Consider the following 17,540-nt stretch of genomic DNA (forward strand, 5'->3'; position numbering starts at 1 on the left):
CATATACTCATTTGCAACAGATATTTTTATTGGCCACTTATTTATGTGTGTACTTTGTGTCAGCGGTCCTCCAGCACCTCAGAAGAATGGGCCAAGGAGCCCTTTCTATACTGGAGCGGGAAGCTAAAGTGGCATGGTGGCACAGCGAGTAGCGTCTGGGTGGTGCGAGAGGTCATTAGTTTGATCCCCTGCTTAGTCTATGTGAAGTCTCCATGTGTCTGCATGGGTTTTCTCTGGGTGCTCTGGTTTCCTCCCACAGTCCAAAGACATGCTGTTAAGGTTCCTCCATAGTGTATGAGTGACAGAGAGAGTATGTTCTGATGTATGGATGAGTAACCCAGTGTAAGTAGTGTATCTAGCAGTGTAAGTCACCACGGTGAATAAGGTGTGCGGGCTGATAACACTACAGAGAGTTCATTGGCAGTCGCTTTGGGGAAAAGTGTCTGCTAAAGAAATAAATGTAAAGTGAGATCACATCTCATGTGGTCTAGCATGTTGAAAGTTGTCCCTCATTCCTTTCTTCCTCACTGCTCTTCTGAAACGCAAATACCAGGGATCTGCCACTTACGTTGCTCTTTGAACAGTTCCCAGAAGGTGGCACTGTAGTTTTACCTATGGCTCACACCTTCCTGTCTCCAGCCCACCAGCAAGGAGCTCCGTTTCCTGCTTAGTTTGCAGCGTTCCCGCTTTTGCAGAGTTGAGCCAGAGAATTCTGGGAATATCCGGAGAGGAAAAGGGAACTGAGGACCGTTCTGGTGACCTTCCGTTTGGAGGCGTATCACCTGGTCCAAGAGGGATGGGGGATGTGATGCATTTCCAAATTAATTTACTGCCCTGAAATCTTTGTACCTACAAAACAATCACATTCAGCACCAATCTTTAACTACAATTGCCTCCCAGCGGACTGCAGTGGAGCAGTGCATAATAACAGGAAAGTGAAATAATACTCATACGTCTATATATACTGGTGAGTACCGTAGGCATAAGGGAGCAGTGTGTATTTTCAAGAGTTTCCTTCCTTGAGCACTGATGGTAAGAGAAGAATACCTGAAAGGTAGGTATACTAGTAATCTACCACTGATCCTTGCCTTCAAAATAATTTTTAAAAAAAATGCATTTTGGTTATGTTTACGTTAAAAATTGATTTTGGTGCTTTAGAGAACTTTGATTAAAATAAAAATCCTGCTGAATACTAATTACACTGATATGATGAAATAATGGATGGTACTGTATGTTTCTGTGTGGTGGTGCGGCGGGTTCCGCCGATCCCTGCTGCGTGGCGGGTCTGGGGTTCGAGCCCTGCTTGGAGTGCCTTATGACAGACTGGCATCCCATCCTGGGTGTGTCCTCTCTCCTTGTGGACATGCACCCTGTGTTGCTGGACAAGGCTCTGGCTTGCTGTGACCCCACTTGGGACAAGCGGTCATTGCTGATAGATGCTTCTGTGTGTAATATATACATATATATAGTCACTAAGTTCTAGTGCTGTTGCAGTTGTGATAAAGCTATTATGTCAGAACATGCAACCCCACAGCAGTGTCACACATGCCAGCCAGTGTTAGAACTTACTGACTGTAACATGCGTAGCTGATCACACTACAGAGAAGACAAATCTATGAACAGTGCAGATTACACTGAACACTACATCCAGAAGGCCACACTCTGGATAAAGATGCAAATATGGATAAATAAGTTGACCAGTGCATGGAGGCATAATTGTAAGAACTGTTAGAAGTGGTGGTGGGGGGGGGGACTTGGGTCCCTGTTTTCTCCCACAGTCCAAAAGCATGTGGCTCAGATGAACTGGTGGCACTAAATTGCCCGCAATGTGTGAATTAATGAATGAATGAATGAATGAATGAATGAATGTGCTTGTGTATGAGTGTGGCTACCCTGCGATGGAGTGGCATTATGTGCAGGGTGTACCCCTGTCAGTCTTGTGCCGCCCAAAGCTTCCAGGATAGGCTCCTGTTCCCCATGACCCTACTCAGGATAACCAATTATTGAAATTGTAGGGATGGATGGATGGACGGATGGATTATATATACCTTTTTTCATTTGGCAGGCACTTGTCAGAAAGGTAACATTACATTCAGAGGGGACATTGTGTGTTAAAGAACAGACATGGGCTCCAAACAGAGGCACACAGCTGTCAACGTTAACTAACTGCACGTTACTTATGTACACTTTTTGCTACTCGCTACGCTGGCAATTATTACTAATGTATTAGCTCATAAAAAGAATTAAGCGAACAGAAAAATACGAGCAACAGCATCGCAAACGCATTGAAGCGCATTTATAAGAAGCTGCTTTTAAGATCCTTCTTGAGATTTTCTGTACTCTGAAGAGGGGAAGTTCGTCCCAGCACCATGAGGCCAAAACCTGACGTACGTACAATTTCTGACATCTTACAAGAGGGCTAGTCTGACGGCCTGAGCTAAAGCAGAACTGCAGTTCAGGGCAGGGAAACACCCCAAAAAATGAGAGAGTAGGAAGTTTAAACATTAGAAGAGCAATAGGTATAGTATGATAATTTGTAAAAATAAATCACTGCCTTTCCTATCCCATATGGGGACAATAAGAAGCATGCGGGCCTCTTGGGAGCAACTGCCAAAGCCAGCAGCAGAGTGTGTGAACATGTGACAGCCTTGAGGAGAGTGCACACCAGATGATGAATGGCTAAATGGAGGTTCACGCTATATCCTTTGTATCTTGTTGTCACTGTTATTGTTTATGTCAATAAGAAGAATAACAAATGATGCCAGTACCATTATTCTTACTATTATTGTGCCTGTACATTACAGTTATATTGTTGACATTATATGGTAAATTCATTCCTGTCTGGGGATTCCTCTGGTAAGCACTAACAATTCTGTTTATGCTAATGAGCCCCTCTGGGTCCTCCCTCTCTGTGACCTGCCACTCATTCATAAGCAAAACATTCCAGAAGATTCTACTTGATTTACGCCATTGTGTTGCCCTAGACCAATGATACGTCCGTTTTCAAACTCCCAAGCAAACAGACACAATCGAAAAACATTCTCTGTAAAACCAGAATAGCTGTATTTTTTTCAGTGTTTTAGTATTATAACTGTTATTATAAGGTCCACTGATCAACTGTTTAAAATGTGGAAACTTATACACTTTGACAGCTAAGAAAAGGCAGCAGTGTCAAAGATACCAAAGAGTCATAAAACTTTTTTTGAAAGGACCAACTTAATGAATAGCAATGAAAATGTGAGTGAATCTTAAATTGGAGGTAATCATTTATTATGTAAAGATAAATTGTCATGATTTCATGTTGTATGCTTCAAAATTATTTTCCAGTGTATGTTCTCAACATAAATGCGATGTGGATTATTAATGCTATTAGGAGACAACAGTCTTTTGTGCATGTTATATATACACCTACACAGATTTGGTTTTATATAAATACATGTAGCTCCAAAACTTTAATTTGCATATTTAGGTCACAGTTGTTTGATAAGGCTACGCTGTAATGCAAACCTGATATAAAGTCACACTGTACAAAAATATGTTTCACTGAGTTTCACACAAACTCGTGTATTAAAGCAGTGTAAGTGAACTAATCAAAGAAACTTTACTGAGGGTTAGAAAATCTGAAGTGCAGTTCATATGACCGAAAAGGAAAGGATGTGTTTATGAGATGGTATAACAAAGGTATGATTGTGTATAAGACGGGTAAAAATAGTGAACCACTTCTGAACCATAAAACGTGTGAAATAAAGACTGAATTAATACCTTGAATGCATGTGCTCAAAACAAAACGAGCGTGAGTCAGCAGCAGTTTGTGCATATGATTATTTATTTGTTCATGCATTTACTTTCGGTTTAGGATCAGTTACTACAAACTGCATACCACATTGTATACTTTACATTTACATATATTCATTTAGCTGACGCTTTTCACCAAAGCCACTCCCAATGGATACTATAGTGTTACCAGGTCACACACCTCTCTGTAATTACTCTCTGTAATTAACAATGGTATCATTACCAAACATTGTTCATTAAATCAGCCGAGCTGCTCTACAAACACAGAGACGCAAATTAGATTATTAAAGGACGACCCAGGTTAGGCTTGGTTATCACCCATCTTAAAGATGAGAATCACAAAATGAGGCAAAGACGAGGAGATCACCAACTCCAAGGACACCCTTGCACAGGTTAAAGTATTAATAAGCATGATAGATGCAGCAGCCTATGACATCAGCATATGAATAGAATTGCTACACAAGTAAACTGCTGGTTTCCAAGAAAGGCACACCACATGGCTTCTCAGATTTATTCAACAGGGACTCTCAAGCTGTGACCAGTTTTATACGTGCAGAAGGACATAGTGCAGTGCACTGTCTCGATAGTGTGAAACATTTTGGAAATGGGAGATGGTCACTGTACAGCAGTAACCCAAGGCCAAGCTTCAGCAACTGACCCAGTGCCAGGGTGTTTCTATCCCGACCTGGGCAAGCACAACAAAAGCTTATGCTTTCTCCATGCATAAGTTAAAAATAGCGACAGGTGAAAGAGTGGTTCACCTTTCCAGTCAGTGGACCATGACTTACAGAGCCTGATAAAACAGGCCAGTTAATCAGAATAAGATTCTCACGCCAGTGTTGTATCAATGGAGAAGCTGTAAAAGAACTACTCAGTACACAAATGCACAATGCATCGTATTAGACAATGCTCTGAATAAGAAATACCTACCTGTTTAAAAAGCTAGAACTTTCACCAAAATCACCAGGGGTCCTTTGTGTCATGGAGACAACAAACCTTTTCGTGTCTTTGCTGAAGAATCGCTCATCCTGGAAATAACGGCTGAAACGATTCAGACTCATTGATCCAGGTTCAAATCCTGTGGAGTGACATGATGCATGAAAGACCACTGTTGGGGCTGAATGGTAGTGAGGAACTCAGAATTATGCCTTGAGCTGCATGCTTATCTAAAATGTATCATAGCCAGGGATATGAGTTGGACAAGAAGCTTTTCAAACTGGAGCACGCTCCTTAAAAGTATAGGGCAGTCCAGCCAAGAGGTTCAGAAAGACCCAGAAATTAACAAAATGTTAAGATGAAACACACACACACACACACACACATTTTCAGAACCGCTTGTCCCGTACGGGGTCACGGGGAACCGGAGCCTACCCGGCAACACAGGGCGTGAGGCCAGAGGGGAAGGGGACACACCCAGGACGGGACGCCAGTCCGTCACAAGGCACCCCAAGCGGGACTCGAACCCCAGACCCACTGGAGAGCAGGACTGCAGCCCAACCCACTGCGCCACCGCACCCCTCCTAAGATGAAACAGGGAAATAAAATAGGAAAACACCTTGAAAACACTGGGTATGCCGATAAATTCCACAGGTGTGAATCGTCTGGCTTTCTATCTGTTGGCTGTTGTGCATCCTCTTTGCTATGGAAAACCCACTAAAAGGCTTTGTGGAGAAATGGCCCAAAAGGAAGGCTGAAATGTCCATGATTGTATCAGAAATCGATATCTGAGATTGAGAGATAAGCACCATCTCAGGATTATGGAAGACCTTTCCTTCTCAAACCAGAGTCCTTGCACAGATTTTTGCTAAAGGAGGGAAACCATGGTAAACAAAGTTCTGCTGGGAGATTAAAAGTACAATGCGAGCTTCAAGCCATCCTAAAGCACCTTTCTGGAAAATGACAAGACATGTAGAACTTTAAAAATTCTGAAAAGAGCTGAAGATCTTTAAAAGAGTTAAAGACAGGAGTATAACACACCTCTGCAATATTCTAGAAAGTAGTAGTATTTATAATTAGTATGCTGGTTGTACTGTACCTGTAACGTCTCTTCTTTAGTCACACTGTAATAAACGACGATGCACTTTCCCTCTAGGAATGATATTTGACATGTCAACTCATGATCTCAACTGAAGTAGTTAAACAAGAAGGCATAAAGCTGCAGGCTTTTTCAAAGAGTAATTTTTCAGGTATGCTTCTGTCTAAAGTATTTATACTACCACACGGATCCTTAAGTTCTCATTAAAGTTGCGATATTGTGGTTTTCCTAATTGTCCTTATTATCGTTACCAATATCACTAAGGAGAGCAAAGCTTAACTATACGCAGACAACTGTTATTTAATTTAACTCATAAATTCATAAATTGCTACATTCAATGCTGTAAAATAGCATTAACCAACCAATCAATTAAACAGTGGAGTATAATAGTGATGTTGATTTTGAAATTGATAATAATACTGTCTATGCATTTGGAAATGGGCTTGAGTCTGGCTCAGTCTGTGTGCTCGACTGGGCTTCCTCTGAGGACTCAGGTTTCCTCCCACAGTCTAAAGACATGTTTCGGGTGAACTGGTGACTATAAATTGCAAGCAGTGTGTGAATTTGCGTTTGCATTACATTGCTCTGTTGAATAAACGATTGCAGGGAGTTTTCTGCAGTATATCTATCATTGTATTTCACCTTGGCCAAAGGTGTATACTACATACAATTTAATAATCAGTGCGTGTTGCTTTGGGAAAAAGCATCTGCCAACTGAGTGACAGTAAATGTTAATTTCCCATCAAAATTTTTTGCTGTTAAAAATTCGCTAGGAAGTCTTAAATCTGGTCATTTGAAATGTTTATTTTGTCTCATAATAGAATTCTCACTTCAGAATCACCTGTTTTTGTTTTTTTTTTTGTCACGCTTAAGAAACCTTTGTTGTCGGTGTGCGGTCAACAGCGGATTCAAATGTTTAGGTGAATATAAGCACTCCAGTACTTCATTACTTATCCCTTTAGTTGATTTTTCATACTGACTACAGGGGAGTCTCGAGACTAAAAGAAGACAGCTCTCTTCATGGTTGGTTTGCGCTCTCTGTCTGAGTCCTGGATGATGTGCTGAAGATAAGCTGAACCGTGTAATCTCCGCCATTGTACTAAGTTAACATGTCCTACTATCCCCTTGTACTCCTCATAAGTGCCAAGGTCCCAAAAATTTTTTCCTAAAAAAAATGTGTTGAGCTGGATTCGTTTCCCTTGCTGTCCTTATCACCTTTTGTGCATCCCTCCCCCAACAGCTCCCCAGCGCTCCCCTCGCCGCCCACCTCCCACTTCTCCCCCAGTCTCCTCCTGCCCGGACTTCGAGCCTGTACCCCTCTCCAGAACCCCACCCACAGCTCCTCCTCAACTCCCAGCAAACTGCAGCGGAGAGAGGGGCGAGGGGGACAGGAGGAGGGAATCGGGAGGGGGGATGACAATAGGGGAATGAAAGCATGCGGTGAGAGGCTGCTGAATAGAGCCATTCAGTGTGCCCAGCCAAACAGAAAAGCAGCCCCGCTCTCTCTTTAAACCCAGAGTTTCACAACCGTGTCTTTATTCTCCACAAATGCTCTTCACCGCATACACACATATAAAGGGAAAGCACAGTAATGTACACACACACACACACACACACACACACACACACACGCACGCACACGCATTAAAGCAAAAAAGGAAAATAAGTGGCAGGAAAGTGCACCAGCAAGTCCTTCATGTCTGGACTGGTCATGAAGCAATGTCCTCAATAATAAACATGTTGGGTGGTTAAAATTCATTCAAGGTGTAGTTATAAATTATATTGATGTTAAAACAGGTACGACATTTACAGAGGTCAAAGGAATAGTCGCGAACACACAACAAGGTGGTATGTTTGTGAAAAGTTAAATGTCAAGATATAGGGACAGCTGGTAGTGTAGTAGTTACAGCTACTGCCGTTGAACCCAAAGGTCAGAGGTTTGAGACTCATCTCTGGCTATAGTACCTTGAGCAAGATACTTATGCTAAAACTGCTCCAGCAAAAATTACCCAGCTGTATAAATGGGTAAATAATTGTAACCTCAACACTCTAAGTTGCTTTGGAGAAAAGCGTCAGCTAAATGAATAAATATAGGCGTTACCGAGGCTATCCTGCTTACTGCGTGTCTGAGGTGGAGCGAAACGACCAGGGCCTGTTCCCGGTCCAAACAGACATTTGTTTCCATTTTATTTCCGGTACGCAGCGGAATGAAATATCAGCCGTTAAAGCATATTCCTGATGATGCTGAAAAACTGGACAAGTCCAGCTTACAGACAACCGATCGGTACAAACAAGTGAATCATGCACAGAATGTACGAGTCGCCAGATCAGCGGCTTTACGAGGCATCTACAGTATTACCTTTCCCTTATGTACCAACAGGTTACTTACAAATCTCCGGCTTTGCGAAGCTAAGAAATAACCTAAAACGCACTGACGAAATCAATCTGCAGTAAATACCCTGTTTTCTGACATCTCCCCTCCGCAGTTTTGCTCTTCCTACAGAAACTGAAGCGATGATAGCACTCGTACGATACAGTTCCGCAGTTCCTGTATAGTTAGTTCCGATTCATAAGTGTTATTACATGACAAAACACAAAAGTGTCTGAAATGATTTATCCAGAAACCGTAATTCAAAACCTGATTTTTATCACTTTTAATTCCAAGCCTAAACTCTAATTGAGAATTATGATGGGACTGACAGTGTGACACCTGTCAATAATATTCCACCACTGACTTAGAATCAAATCGTCTTTGCTCAAATTGTCTTTTGTGGTGAGCAGGAGCACTGTGGACACGGTTCAAGGGTTTTGTTCCGACATCTGAGAACTACAACATTTGGAACATCCCTTATGCAGCATCCTTCCCGGAGCTCACCATCAACACTCCGTAATAGGCAAGAGCAAGAGACAATCCGACACTAAGGCTACCGGTACAGCCTCATAAATGGCAAGTTGTTGCGCTGGCCAGTCTCATTTCTTCGCAGTTAAACTTTCTCTGTCCGCAGTTGTGCGGAAATAGAGTTGTAAAATCCCACCCAGTGCTTAGACAGGAGTTCCGTGAACCAGGCTGAGAAACATGGATCTAGAGAAAAGTTCTAACAAGAGCGTGGAGGTACGGACAAAGGGGTTCTGACCCTGATCCGTGTGTGCCACAGTGTGTCCTTTTCTGTCTCGCACACACAATTGGCTCTCAGCAGGAGAACCTAGTGTCTGATGTCACGACCCTGCGGCTCATCGCAGGGCTGCGCCTCGCACGCGGGGATACCCACCCACACCTCCCACTCTCAAACCCCGCTGCAGCCTGTGCAGGAATGAGCTCAAAGAGAAAGGCACACAACTGTGGGACAAAGACGAAGGCGAAGGCAGCAGGAGAGTGCAGCGATGTGGCAGTTTGGGGTTTGGGAGAGGGGGCTCAGAGGGGGCTCCATATGGGCGCTCCCTCGACCCCTCTGCACAGGCAGGCAGATGTCACATGGGCCACCCTGCCCCGTGGGCCACCGGGTCACACAGCACAGAGACGCAGGGTAAATAGCTGAGCAGGAGAGACCAGGCACCACCCCCCACTCCAGCTGCCAACCAACACAAACTGCTTGCAATCCCACAAGCGGGCACTTTGCCTGTTCAAGCCCGTTTGTTTATGCTTTTTCATATTACGCAATTTTAGTATGTTTGTGCCCCTCTGTCTCACCCCTTCATTTTTTCTCTCTTGTCCTTTCCGTTGAAGAAAATGCCTTTAAGGTCTATATGTCACAGCAACACATATCAGTGAATTAAAGCTGAGAAAAAAAGGAAACAAGCATGGTTTGAGAGTTTGGCATTTGGGTGGGAGAAGGGACTCACCATGTATGTATGGGGAGGGGGGCTGTGCTTGACAGGTGTTCAGGTTGACAGGCTGAACAGTAAGAAAATGCTTGTCCCTTCCAACGGAGGGGACTGATCCAAAAAATATGCAGACGCGCACGGAAAACAAGTGGCCAGTCTGTACGGCACTAGGACTTTGGGGCAGGAACGGAGGGGTGTTTTACACACTGCGGCGACTGCTTTCCCCCTAAACTTTGGGCGTAAAACAGATTTGAATGAGAAAAGGAAGGGACGGGGAGGGGTGTGGGGCAGGCATGAGCCTCTTCGTCTTTTTTGTGACGAGATCTCTGCTTACAGCCTCCATCTCTCCGTTGAGTTGGAGGTGCGGAATCTCCCTCCCCCACTTTCTTGCAGCGCTGCCTTTCTCGCACTCCCGTTTCTCCCCGTCCTGGACTCCCTTGCTCATTAGCATAGCAGCTGCTGGGTGCGGGGGCAGGGACAGGGTGGAATGGGAGCTGGAGGGGCAGGGGAGGGTGCTGGGGCGTGGGGGGCTCCAGTCAATGGCACGGCCGTCTGGGATGTGAATAGAGCAGAACGGGGCTCTGTGGCCCAAACAAAAGGGGAGAGGGGTGAAGAATGAGGGGTGAATGGGCTGGCTTGTCACTGCGCGCCGGAGAGCGCAGAATGGAGTGAAAGAATGAAAGAAAGTTAAAAGGGGCGAAGGGCACGTAAGGAACAGCTCGGCCACCTGTCTCTCTCTCCATCTCTGAGCAGACTGTGTGGATGAACGGACACCGGTCAGAGGCACAGTTAATTAAGAAGGAAAAAGCTAGAGGAGGTCATGGTGTTTTAAACGCAGTGCAGAGTGGCTGGAAAAAAGTTTCAGTTTCTTTTTTACCTGCGCCATGTGTTATGTGGTATAATAGGTTTCTCCCCTTTCACTGAAAGTGCCAGAAACTGGAAGAAAAAATTCATATTGTTAAATTCACCCTAAAGCACAATCTTTTTTTGTAGATCCCACTCAAACGTAACACTCCTATGAGCAGACTTCTATCAAAACAATCACACAACTAAACGCAGACTGTAGAATTGTATAGTGCTTTTCCATCGTTACAAGATGTATTGATAAGTCTTATGGTGTAATTGCCCAAGTACACACTACCATACATATCATGTCACAATAAGATTACCATGCCTAAAACCAGTTCGAAAGGCAAATCAACAGATGTGTAAGCCATAGCTGCAACTACAACCTATGGTAAATTGGAATCTGCAGAACTCAGCCGCCGTGCAAGGCTTTAATGAGGCCAAATTTAAAACAGCTCTTTAAAATTTGAATATCATAGCACACACACACACATACACACACACACTTTCTGAACTGCTTGTCCCATTCGGGGTCACGGGGAACCAGAGCCTACCCAGCAACACAGGGCGTAAGGCTGGAGGGGGAGGGGACACACCCAGGACGGGACGCCAGTCTGTCGCAAGGCACCCCAAGCGGGACTCAAACCCCAGACTCACCGGAGAGCAGGACCCAGTCCAATCCACTGCGCCACCGCACCCCCTAATATCATAACATTAAGATATATTTACAAAAATGAATTTGTTCTAGTCTGAAATGACACTCAACTTTGATGCAACTTTCAAGTAGCCAATAGAAATAATGGCATTTTGAAAATGGCACCCACTGAAATTTTCACAACACATTTCATTCAGAAAACAAAATGAACAAAAATGATTACATTCGAATTATGCTGTATAGCTTTAAGATATAAACTGCCTTGCAAAAGTTTTCAGACCCTTGGCCAATTCGGGGCACATAGGAATCTTGTTCTCTGATATGTCATTTCAAAATACTTGAACTGAAAATTGTTTTATTGTCACATTCATAAAATGTTTGTCACTGATTTTGGCCCATTCTTCCAAGCAGATTTGTTCCAGGTTGTTTGGGTTGGTTTAATGTGGCATGTGGACAGCAGTTTTCAAATAGTGCTATACATTCTCAATGGAATTGACAAAAGGACTATGACAGGGCCACAGTGGGACATTCACCGTTTTGTTCTTGAGCCATTCCAGTGTCACCTTATCCTAGTTCTTCGGATTATTCTTCTGACGAAAGGTAAACTTTCCCTTATGCTTCAGTTCTTCAGCAGACTGAAGCAGGTTCTATTGCAATATTTCACAATGGAGGTATTAGGTCCGCATAAGACTGGGGGGAAATAAAAGAAGCCATTACTCAAAAAGATCATCTTAAAGCACATCTGAAGTTTTCCAGAAAGCATGAGAGTGATTCTCTTGCAATATGTGTAAAGATTTTGTGACTATATAAGCTCATAATCTTGAGCTTTTTAGTCAAAATTCAAAGCACTTTACATGGCACAACCCTAATATTGCTGAGGCGTCAAGAAACATCATTGTTACAGTAAGGTATGGTGGTGGCAGCATCATGCTGTGGGGATGCTTTTCATCAGCAGGGCCTAATCATCTTCTTTAAATTTAAGGAAGAATGGATGGAGCAAAATACATTGATGGAGAATCCACTTTATATTACCCAACTTGTAATTCACATGCTTAAAATTGGTTAGCAAACTTTTTCAGAAGAAGAGCAACATAAAATAATTAAGGGAACCCTTGCTCTTTCTTCGCGAAAACCTCTGCTATTCTTATTTCTGTAGTACTGCTACCCTCAAAGCTGCAGTCTCAGCCCATCTCCCACCCCACGTCTCACTTAGAAAGCAGGATAGTTCTAACTAGAGGCATTGCTGTATTTCCGAAGACCCAGGTAAAGCAGATTCTCTAATACACATCTGTGAATCGGGCAAATTTCTCCAGTTTCACCCTCAGCTGTCTTTTTCTCTTTGGCTTGGGCTTTCTGTGAAAATCATTTCCAAATTCCTGTGCTAATCTGCTGCAGGCACATGAAGAATCTATTAGGGGCCTCTCTGTTGCAGCCCTGGGAGTTTTGCCAACTTTGGCACCGGACAATGGAAATCCAACTCAACAAACACATCCTGCAGGACCGGGAGATTGATGATTAAGAGAGCGAGCAAGCAAGAGAGCAATGTGGAGGTGTCATTTAACATGCCGTTTACATGTATAAACATTTGCCACCTTCAGTTTTTTTCCCCTTTCTGACATCTAAACTTTAACACTTGTGTATTGTTTACAAAAGGAGACTAACAACTTTCCATAGCTACAAGAAGACAACACTGTGCAGAGCAAAAGAATTATGGTAAACGACCGCAGTGATTTTCAAAGATTCATTCTGTTCTTTTACAACACATATAAAACTTCAGCTGTTTTGTTGAAACAATTGTTATATACGTGTGTAATAATTAAAATCAGTAAGCACAGAATATGCAATGCTTTATCATTTTACAATTTATACTTCTCTATGACTCACAACCACAGGTTAATCCACTCTGTACCAAAATGTCAGAAACAAATTTAACAGGTGTTTGTTATGAGAACTTGAGAGGGACCCAGAGATGTGTGGATAAGGATGGGCAATGTGAAAAAAACTGCTCTGTTTATGATAAGAGCACAGGGAAGACAGTCTGAAAAGCAGGAAAAGGGAATCCTTAGGCTAAACAATCTACTCATTGTTCAGTGTCTGCCATTATTCTACATGTGAAAAGGACAGAACACTTACATGAGAAGAGACTAAATGGACAGCTGAGCCAATAGTTCAGTCCAAAGAACACAACAAGTTGCAGAGACAAAAAACAAAAAAAAAAAAAACTCAAGTTAACACAGTACAGAAAGTTTAATGATTTCTTTACTGGCTTGTACACAAACGTACAAAATTACAGCACAAAGTTGTTTTTCACACAATATCACAGTGTTACAACATTCAAAAATAAAAATAATAATAAAAAAACATCATGGAACATCCACCTCACAAGACTCAATGTTTTGTTTGCAGAAAAAGCAAAACAAACACATCTTGGTCCTAAAACAATTACAGCACTTTCATTCATTAAAACCTATTTAGTTATTTTACACGTGTCATAAATGTTATGACACTGCTGAGCAAAATAACCATGCATCGTGCAATTGTTACAATGATCTTACCATCAAATGTATTGTTCCCCTTTCATAACAACAGGAGGAGAGCACTTCAGAAAAGAAAGTGCTCCAAAATTTATTTCAGCTTTTACATATATGTGTATGTATATATATATATACACATATATATATTTATACACACACACATACACCCAATCACAGAAATAAACAGCTTTGCAAACATTACGTTTTACAAAGCAATGCACAAAGACAATATAACCTGGAATTTTTATACAATAGTATTTTGTTGTTCCTTTTTTCTATTTAGAAAAAATAAAATGTTGGCATGAAACCAACAATTAACAACAGTTATCAGTGCAATACTTAAAAGAAATAAAACGATCAAGTTTAAGTCAAGCGATGCATATTTTGTCTGTGTATATATAAATGTGGTCCTCAATTATGTCTTATCGCTTTAGTTTTGTTTCCAGGTACACAGAGAGTCCATCATCCCTGGGGTCACGCTCTGCAATACCCAGCTATAAAGAGCTTCTTTGGGAGCACAGGTGACAGGAGGGACATCTAACATACGACAACAGCAAACGCATGCAACAAACATACAAACAAAACAAACACACATCTGCACTGGATTTTTTAAATGACAGTGATCAGATTTTTGCCCCAAGGTCTGTTGGCCTTGAATTAAAAACAAAATAAAGTTATAAGCAGCATTGATACAAACAGGGTGCCATGACTTCGAAATGCAACAGGCAGTCTGTATTATCTGTCGATTTTCCTGCTATAGTTGTGCAGTAGTAGTAATAATAATATAATAACACAGTCATAATGAAGATAACCGTCTGTATAGTATTGTCCATAGCCCTGCTCAGTAGTAACTATTCGTTTGCCCCAGCAGTTACCCAAACAGTCCTTAAGGGGGCGCGACAGGCTTCGCTTTTGTGCAACAAAACTCCCTGCATTTTTAGTCATGCATTTTTTCTTTTTTTTTTTTTTCCTCTCGTTGCTGTATCATCATTCAACACGAAATGACAGAAGAAGCTGAAAGGCAACATATGCGTTTAGCTGCAAAAATAGCATTTGCAATCAATTCGCCGTGAAGTTGGAGATAAAAACGGAGCTGCACATATGAGGGATGATGAGGTGTCAGGTGAAGAGCAGCTCGGTTGACTCTGCAGTGTTTCAGGCCGGGGGGGGGTGTTTTCAGGAACCCTTACTTAACATTTTAGCTGAATAACATTGGACTGGCCGACTAAAGTTCAGTTTATCATATTACTACCAGCTGAAAGGTATTTGCCCTACCTACCAATACAATTGGATTTTATTTCCATACTGGAGAATGTCGTCCGTATCTATCAAAAATATTTAACACACTTTTTCTCTGAATAGTTGTCTCGTGTGAAATAATGAGGTAAATCCACGGTTTACTTCACTGCTTCACAAAAGAAGACTGAGGTTCGAGGTAGCTGGCAAAAAAAAAACAAAAAAAAAAAAAAAAAGAAAAACAAAACCGGAGGCCTGCATGTCTGGAAGTGTTCAGGGTTCGAAAGTTGTCCGTGGTGGATGTCCACACTTAAAACGCGGTATTTTAGTGTCGAAAGCAGCTTTTATATTATCTGAGACCAACAGACTCGAAATAAGAAGCACAAACAAATCCCCAAAAGCCAACTGTTTTCTCAATGTACCTTCATAAATAGAAACCCACCCGGTGTGCGCTGGCAGGGGGCGACCGGGCTGCGCGGAAAATACTGAAATAAGTTGTTTAAAACAAACCAAGAAATGCCAAAACGCCGCATTCTCCTGACGTGCTGACACAAAGCAAAAAAAAAAAAAAAAAAAAAAAACATTAACCGTGGACCGCGGTCTTACTGGCCGGAAGCTGGAGCCACAAGTCTGCCCGAACACAGAGCTACTGGGATGAAGACAAAAAACAGAGATAAAGCTATTTTGTACAGTACTTAGACACGTGTGAAACCGATACAATGGCGAAACCTTAACAAATGCCAATAGGGTGCCGTCAGGCCGCTAGTTTTTCAGGTAAATTGCAGCTGCTGCGAAACGGCGTGTTTAGTCAGATGTGAGCAGGACTCGTTCGGGATCCGCGTTCCCTCCTCTTCCCGTTCAGAGTCCAGCGTGCAGCGTAGCGTCAAGTGCCACCTTTCTTCAGAATGAGAGCTCATGATGTTGGGGGGAAAAGGGGGGGGGGGGGCCAAAGCGAAGCCCTGTAAACGCGCTTTTCGTTTCACGACATGATTTTCTGTGTGTGTGTGTGTGTGTGTGTGTGTGTCAGCCCGTTTCCAACACCCACATTCAGGAAAACGCTCACAAGTACCAACGCAGGGAAGTGGAGCACAAACCGCAGGGGCTGTGTGTGTGTGTGTGTGTGTGTGTGTGTACTTTCAAGAGCGGGACACAGTTTTCATAATATCATTTCAGCTTTGCACCAGCCGCAGAGGAACGCTGCCCGTCTATTTTGACACGTGAGTAACACAGGTAAGCGCGACGCTACGCGAGCCCGGCGGCGGTGTCCGCGAGCGCGCAGCGGGGTCACCGCGCACTGGACGCGTACTTGGCCTTGGTGATGAGGTACAGCACGATGTCCTGGTGGCCCCCGAACGCGGCGATGTGCAAGGCGCTCCAGCCCTCTCTGTTGGCCAGGCGAATGTCGGCCCCGAATTTCACCAGCAGCTTCACCAGTTCGAGGTTCCCGTCGATGACGGACTGGTGCAGCGCCGTCTGTCCCTCGGGTCCGAACGAGTTCACGTTGAACTCGCAGTTGGTCATGTTCTGCAGGAGCGAGTGCAGCTCCTTCGTGTTGCCCTTCTTCACCGCCTCCTGGAAGACCCTCTGCGGAGCGGAGCAGGGGGAGATCTCCGCCTGGCTCATGGTTCGAGCGGGACAGGGGTGCCGCGCCACGGGCGATCCGGCTGCTGCAATTTAGGGTGATGAGCGCCAGTCACCCGATGCTTCCGATTGCGGTGTCCGAGTGGGTCAGAAGCCGAATTGCTGGATCGACGGCAGTCTGTCAACGCCAGCTGAACTTTCGATGAGGGATTGATATTATGAGAAATTATAACGACTTATATCCAAAAAAGGACAGAAACACATGATTAACACACGCAGTGTGCAAGAAGAAGTCAATGGCTGAGAAATCCAAATCCTTACCAGATGTTTCAGCTTCGTCTTTTTTAAGCGATCCAAGCAAAACGGACGATGATCAGATGTAGTTTCCCTTCTTCGTGTTGGCAGCAGCACGGTTTATTATTGCAAATACGAATGAACGGGAGAGTCAGTTAAGCGTCTCAAAGACAGTATCTCCGCAAACCCGTCGGTTATTTAAGTCAGGATCTTCTTGATATTTAATTACCTCCTGACTCCCACGTTCGCTTCCCTTATTCCTGCCTGACAAGGGTTGACTATGGACAAAAAAGAATGGAAAATCAAAAAGGGCAATCATCAGTCAACCGCTGTGTGTAACACTGACATCGCAGTTTCATAGTAAATCTTTTCACGCTCATGCTGAATGAAAGCGTCCTGATCGAATTCCCTTTACCTGTCGAGGTCCTGGACGGGTCGTGGCCACGATGCAGAAATCTCGCCCTCTCTCTTTACAGTCCCGGTCCGTCTCTGTCCCAGAGCGCTCAAGGGGTCTGTTTTACGCGTCCTCGTATTTGCATAACAATGAACTCAATAGACGAAATTCGTGCTCTGCGGAGGAGGGCAGACGCCTGCGATTGGCTGCTGAAGACGTTCTGGGCGTGGCCAATGGCTCAGAGTACTCAGAAGGGGCGTGTTTTGCATGCGCAGTTCTTACGGAGAAAGAAAACGAGAAATCAATTACCGGTTCAGACGCGCTCGGATCCCAGAGTGGAAAAGAAGG

At 43.5% G+C, this 17,540-nt stretch overlaps 1 protein-coding gene across 2 annotated transcripts; it reads right to left on the bottom strand.

Moving 5' to 3' along the window:
• Positions 1-14,642: 14,642 nt before the first annotated feature.
• Positions 14,643-17,290, bottom strand: nrarpa (NOTCH regulated ankyrin repeat protein a). Of its 2 annotated transcripts, none has more exons than XM_018749312.2 (3): positions 17,214-17,290; positions 16,826-17,076; positions 14,643-16,695 (listed from the first exon to the last, which is right to left on the bottom strand). In XM_018749312.2, the coding sequence occupies exon 3, from the start codon at positions 16,544-16,546 to the stop codon at positions 16,208-16,210; it is 339 nt and encodes a 112-aa protein (XP_018604828.1). In that variant the 5' UTR covers positions 16,547-16,695; positions 16,826-17,076; positions 17,214-17,290; the 3' UTR covers positions 14,643-16,207. The 2 variants fall into 2 exon arrangements, with proteins under 2 accessions (XP_018604828.1, XP_018604820.1); XM_018749304.2 differs by having other exon boundaries at positions 14,643-16,700.
• Positions 17,291-17,540: the final 250 nt, after the last annotated feature.

Source organism: Scleropages formosus, chromosome 6, assembly GCF_900964775.1.
Source record: "Scleropages formosus chromosome 6, fSclFor1.1, whole genome shotgun sequence".
Lineage (NCBI taxonomy): Eukaryota > Metazoa > Chordata > Actinopteri > Osteoglossiformes > Osteoglossidae > Scleropages > Scleropages formosus.

Coding starts and splice junctions, on each gene's coding strand:
- nrarpa (XM_018749312.2), bottom strand. CDS start 16,546: ATGAGCCAGGCGGAGATCTCCCCCTGCTCCGCTCCGCAGAGGGTCTTC.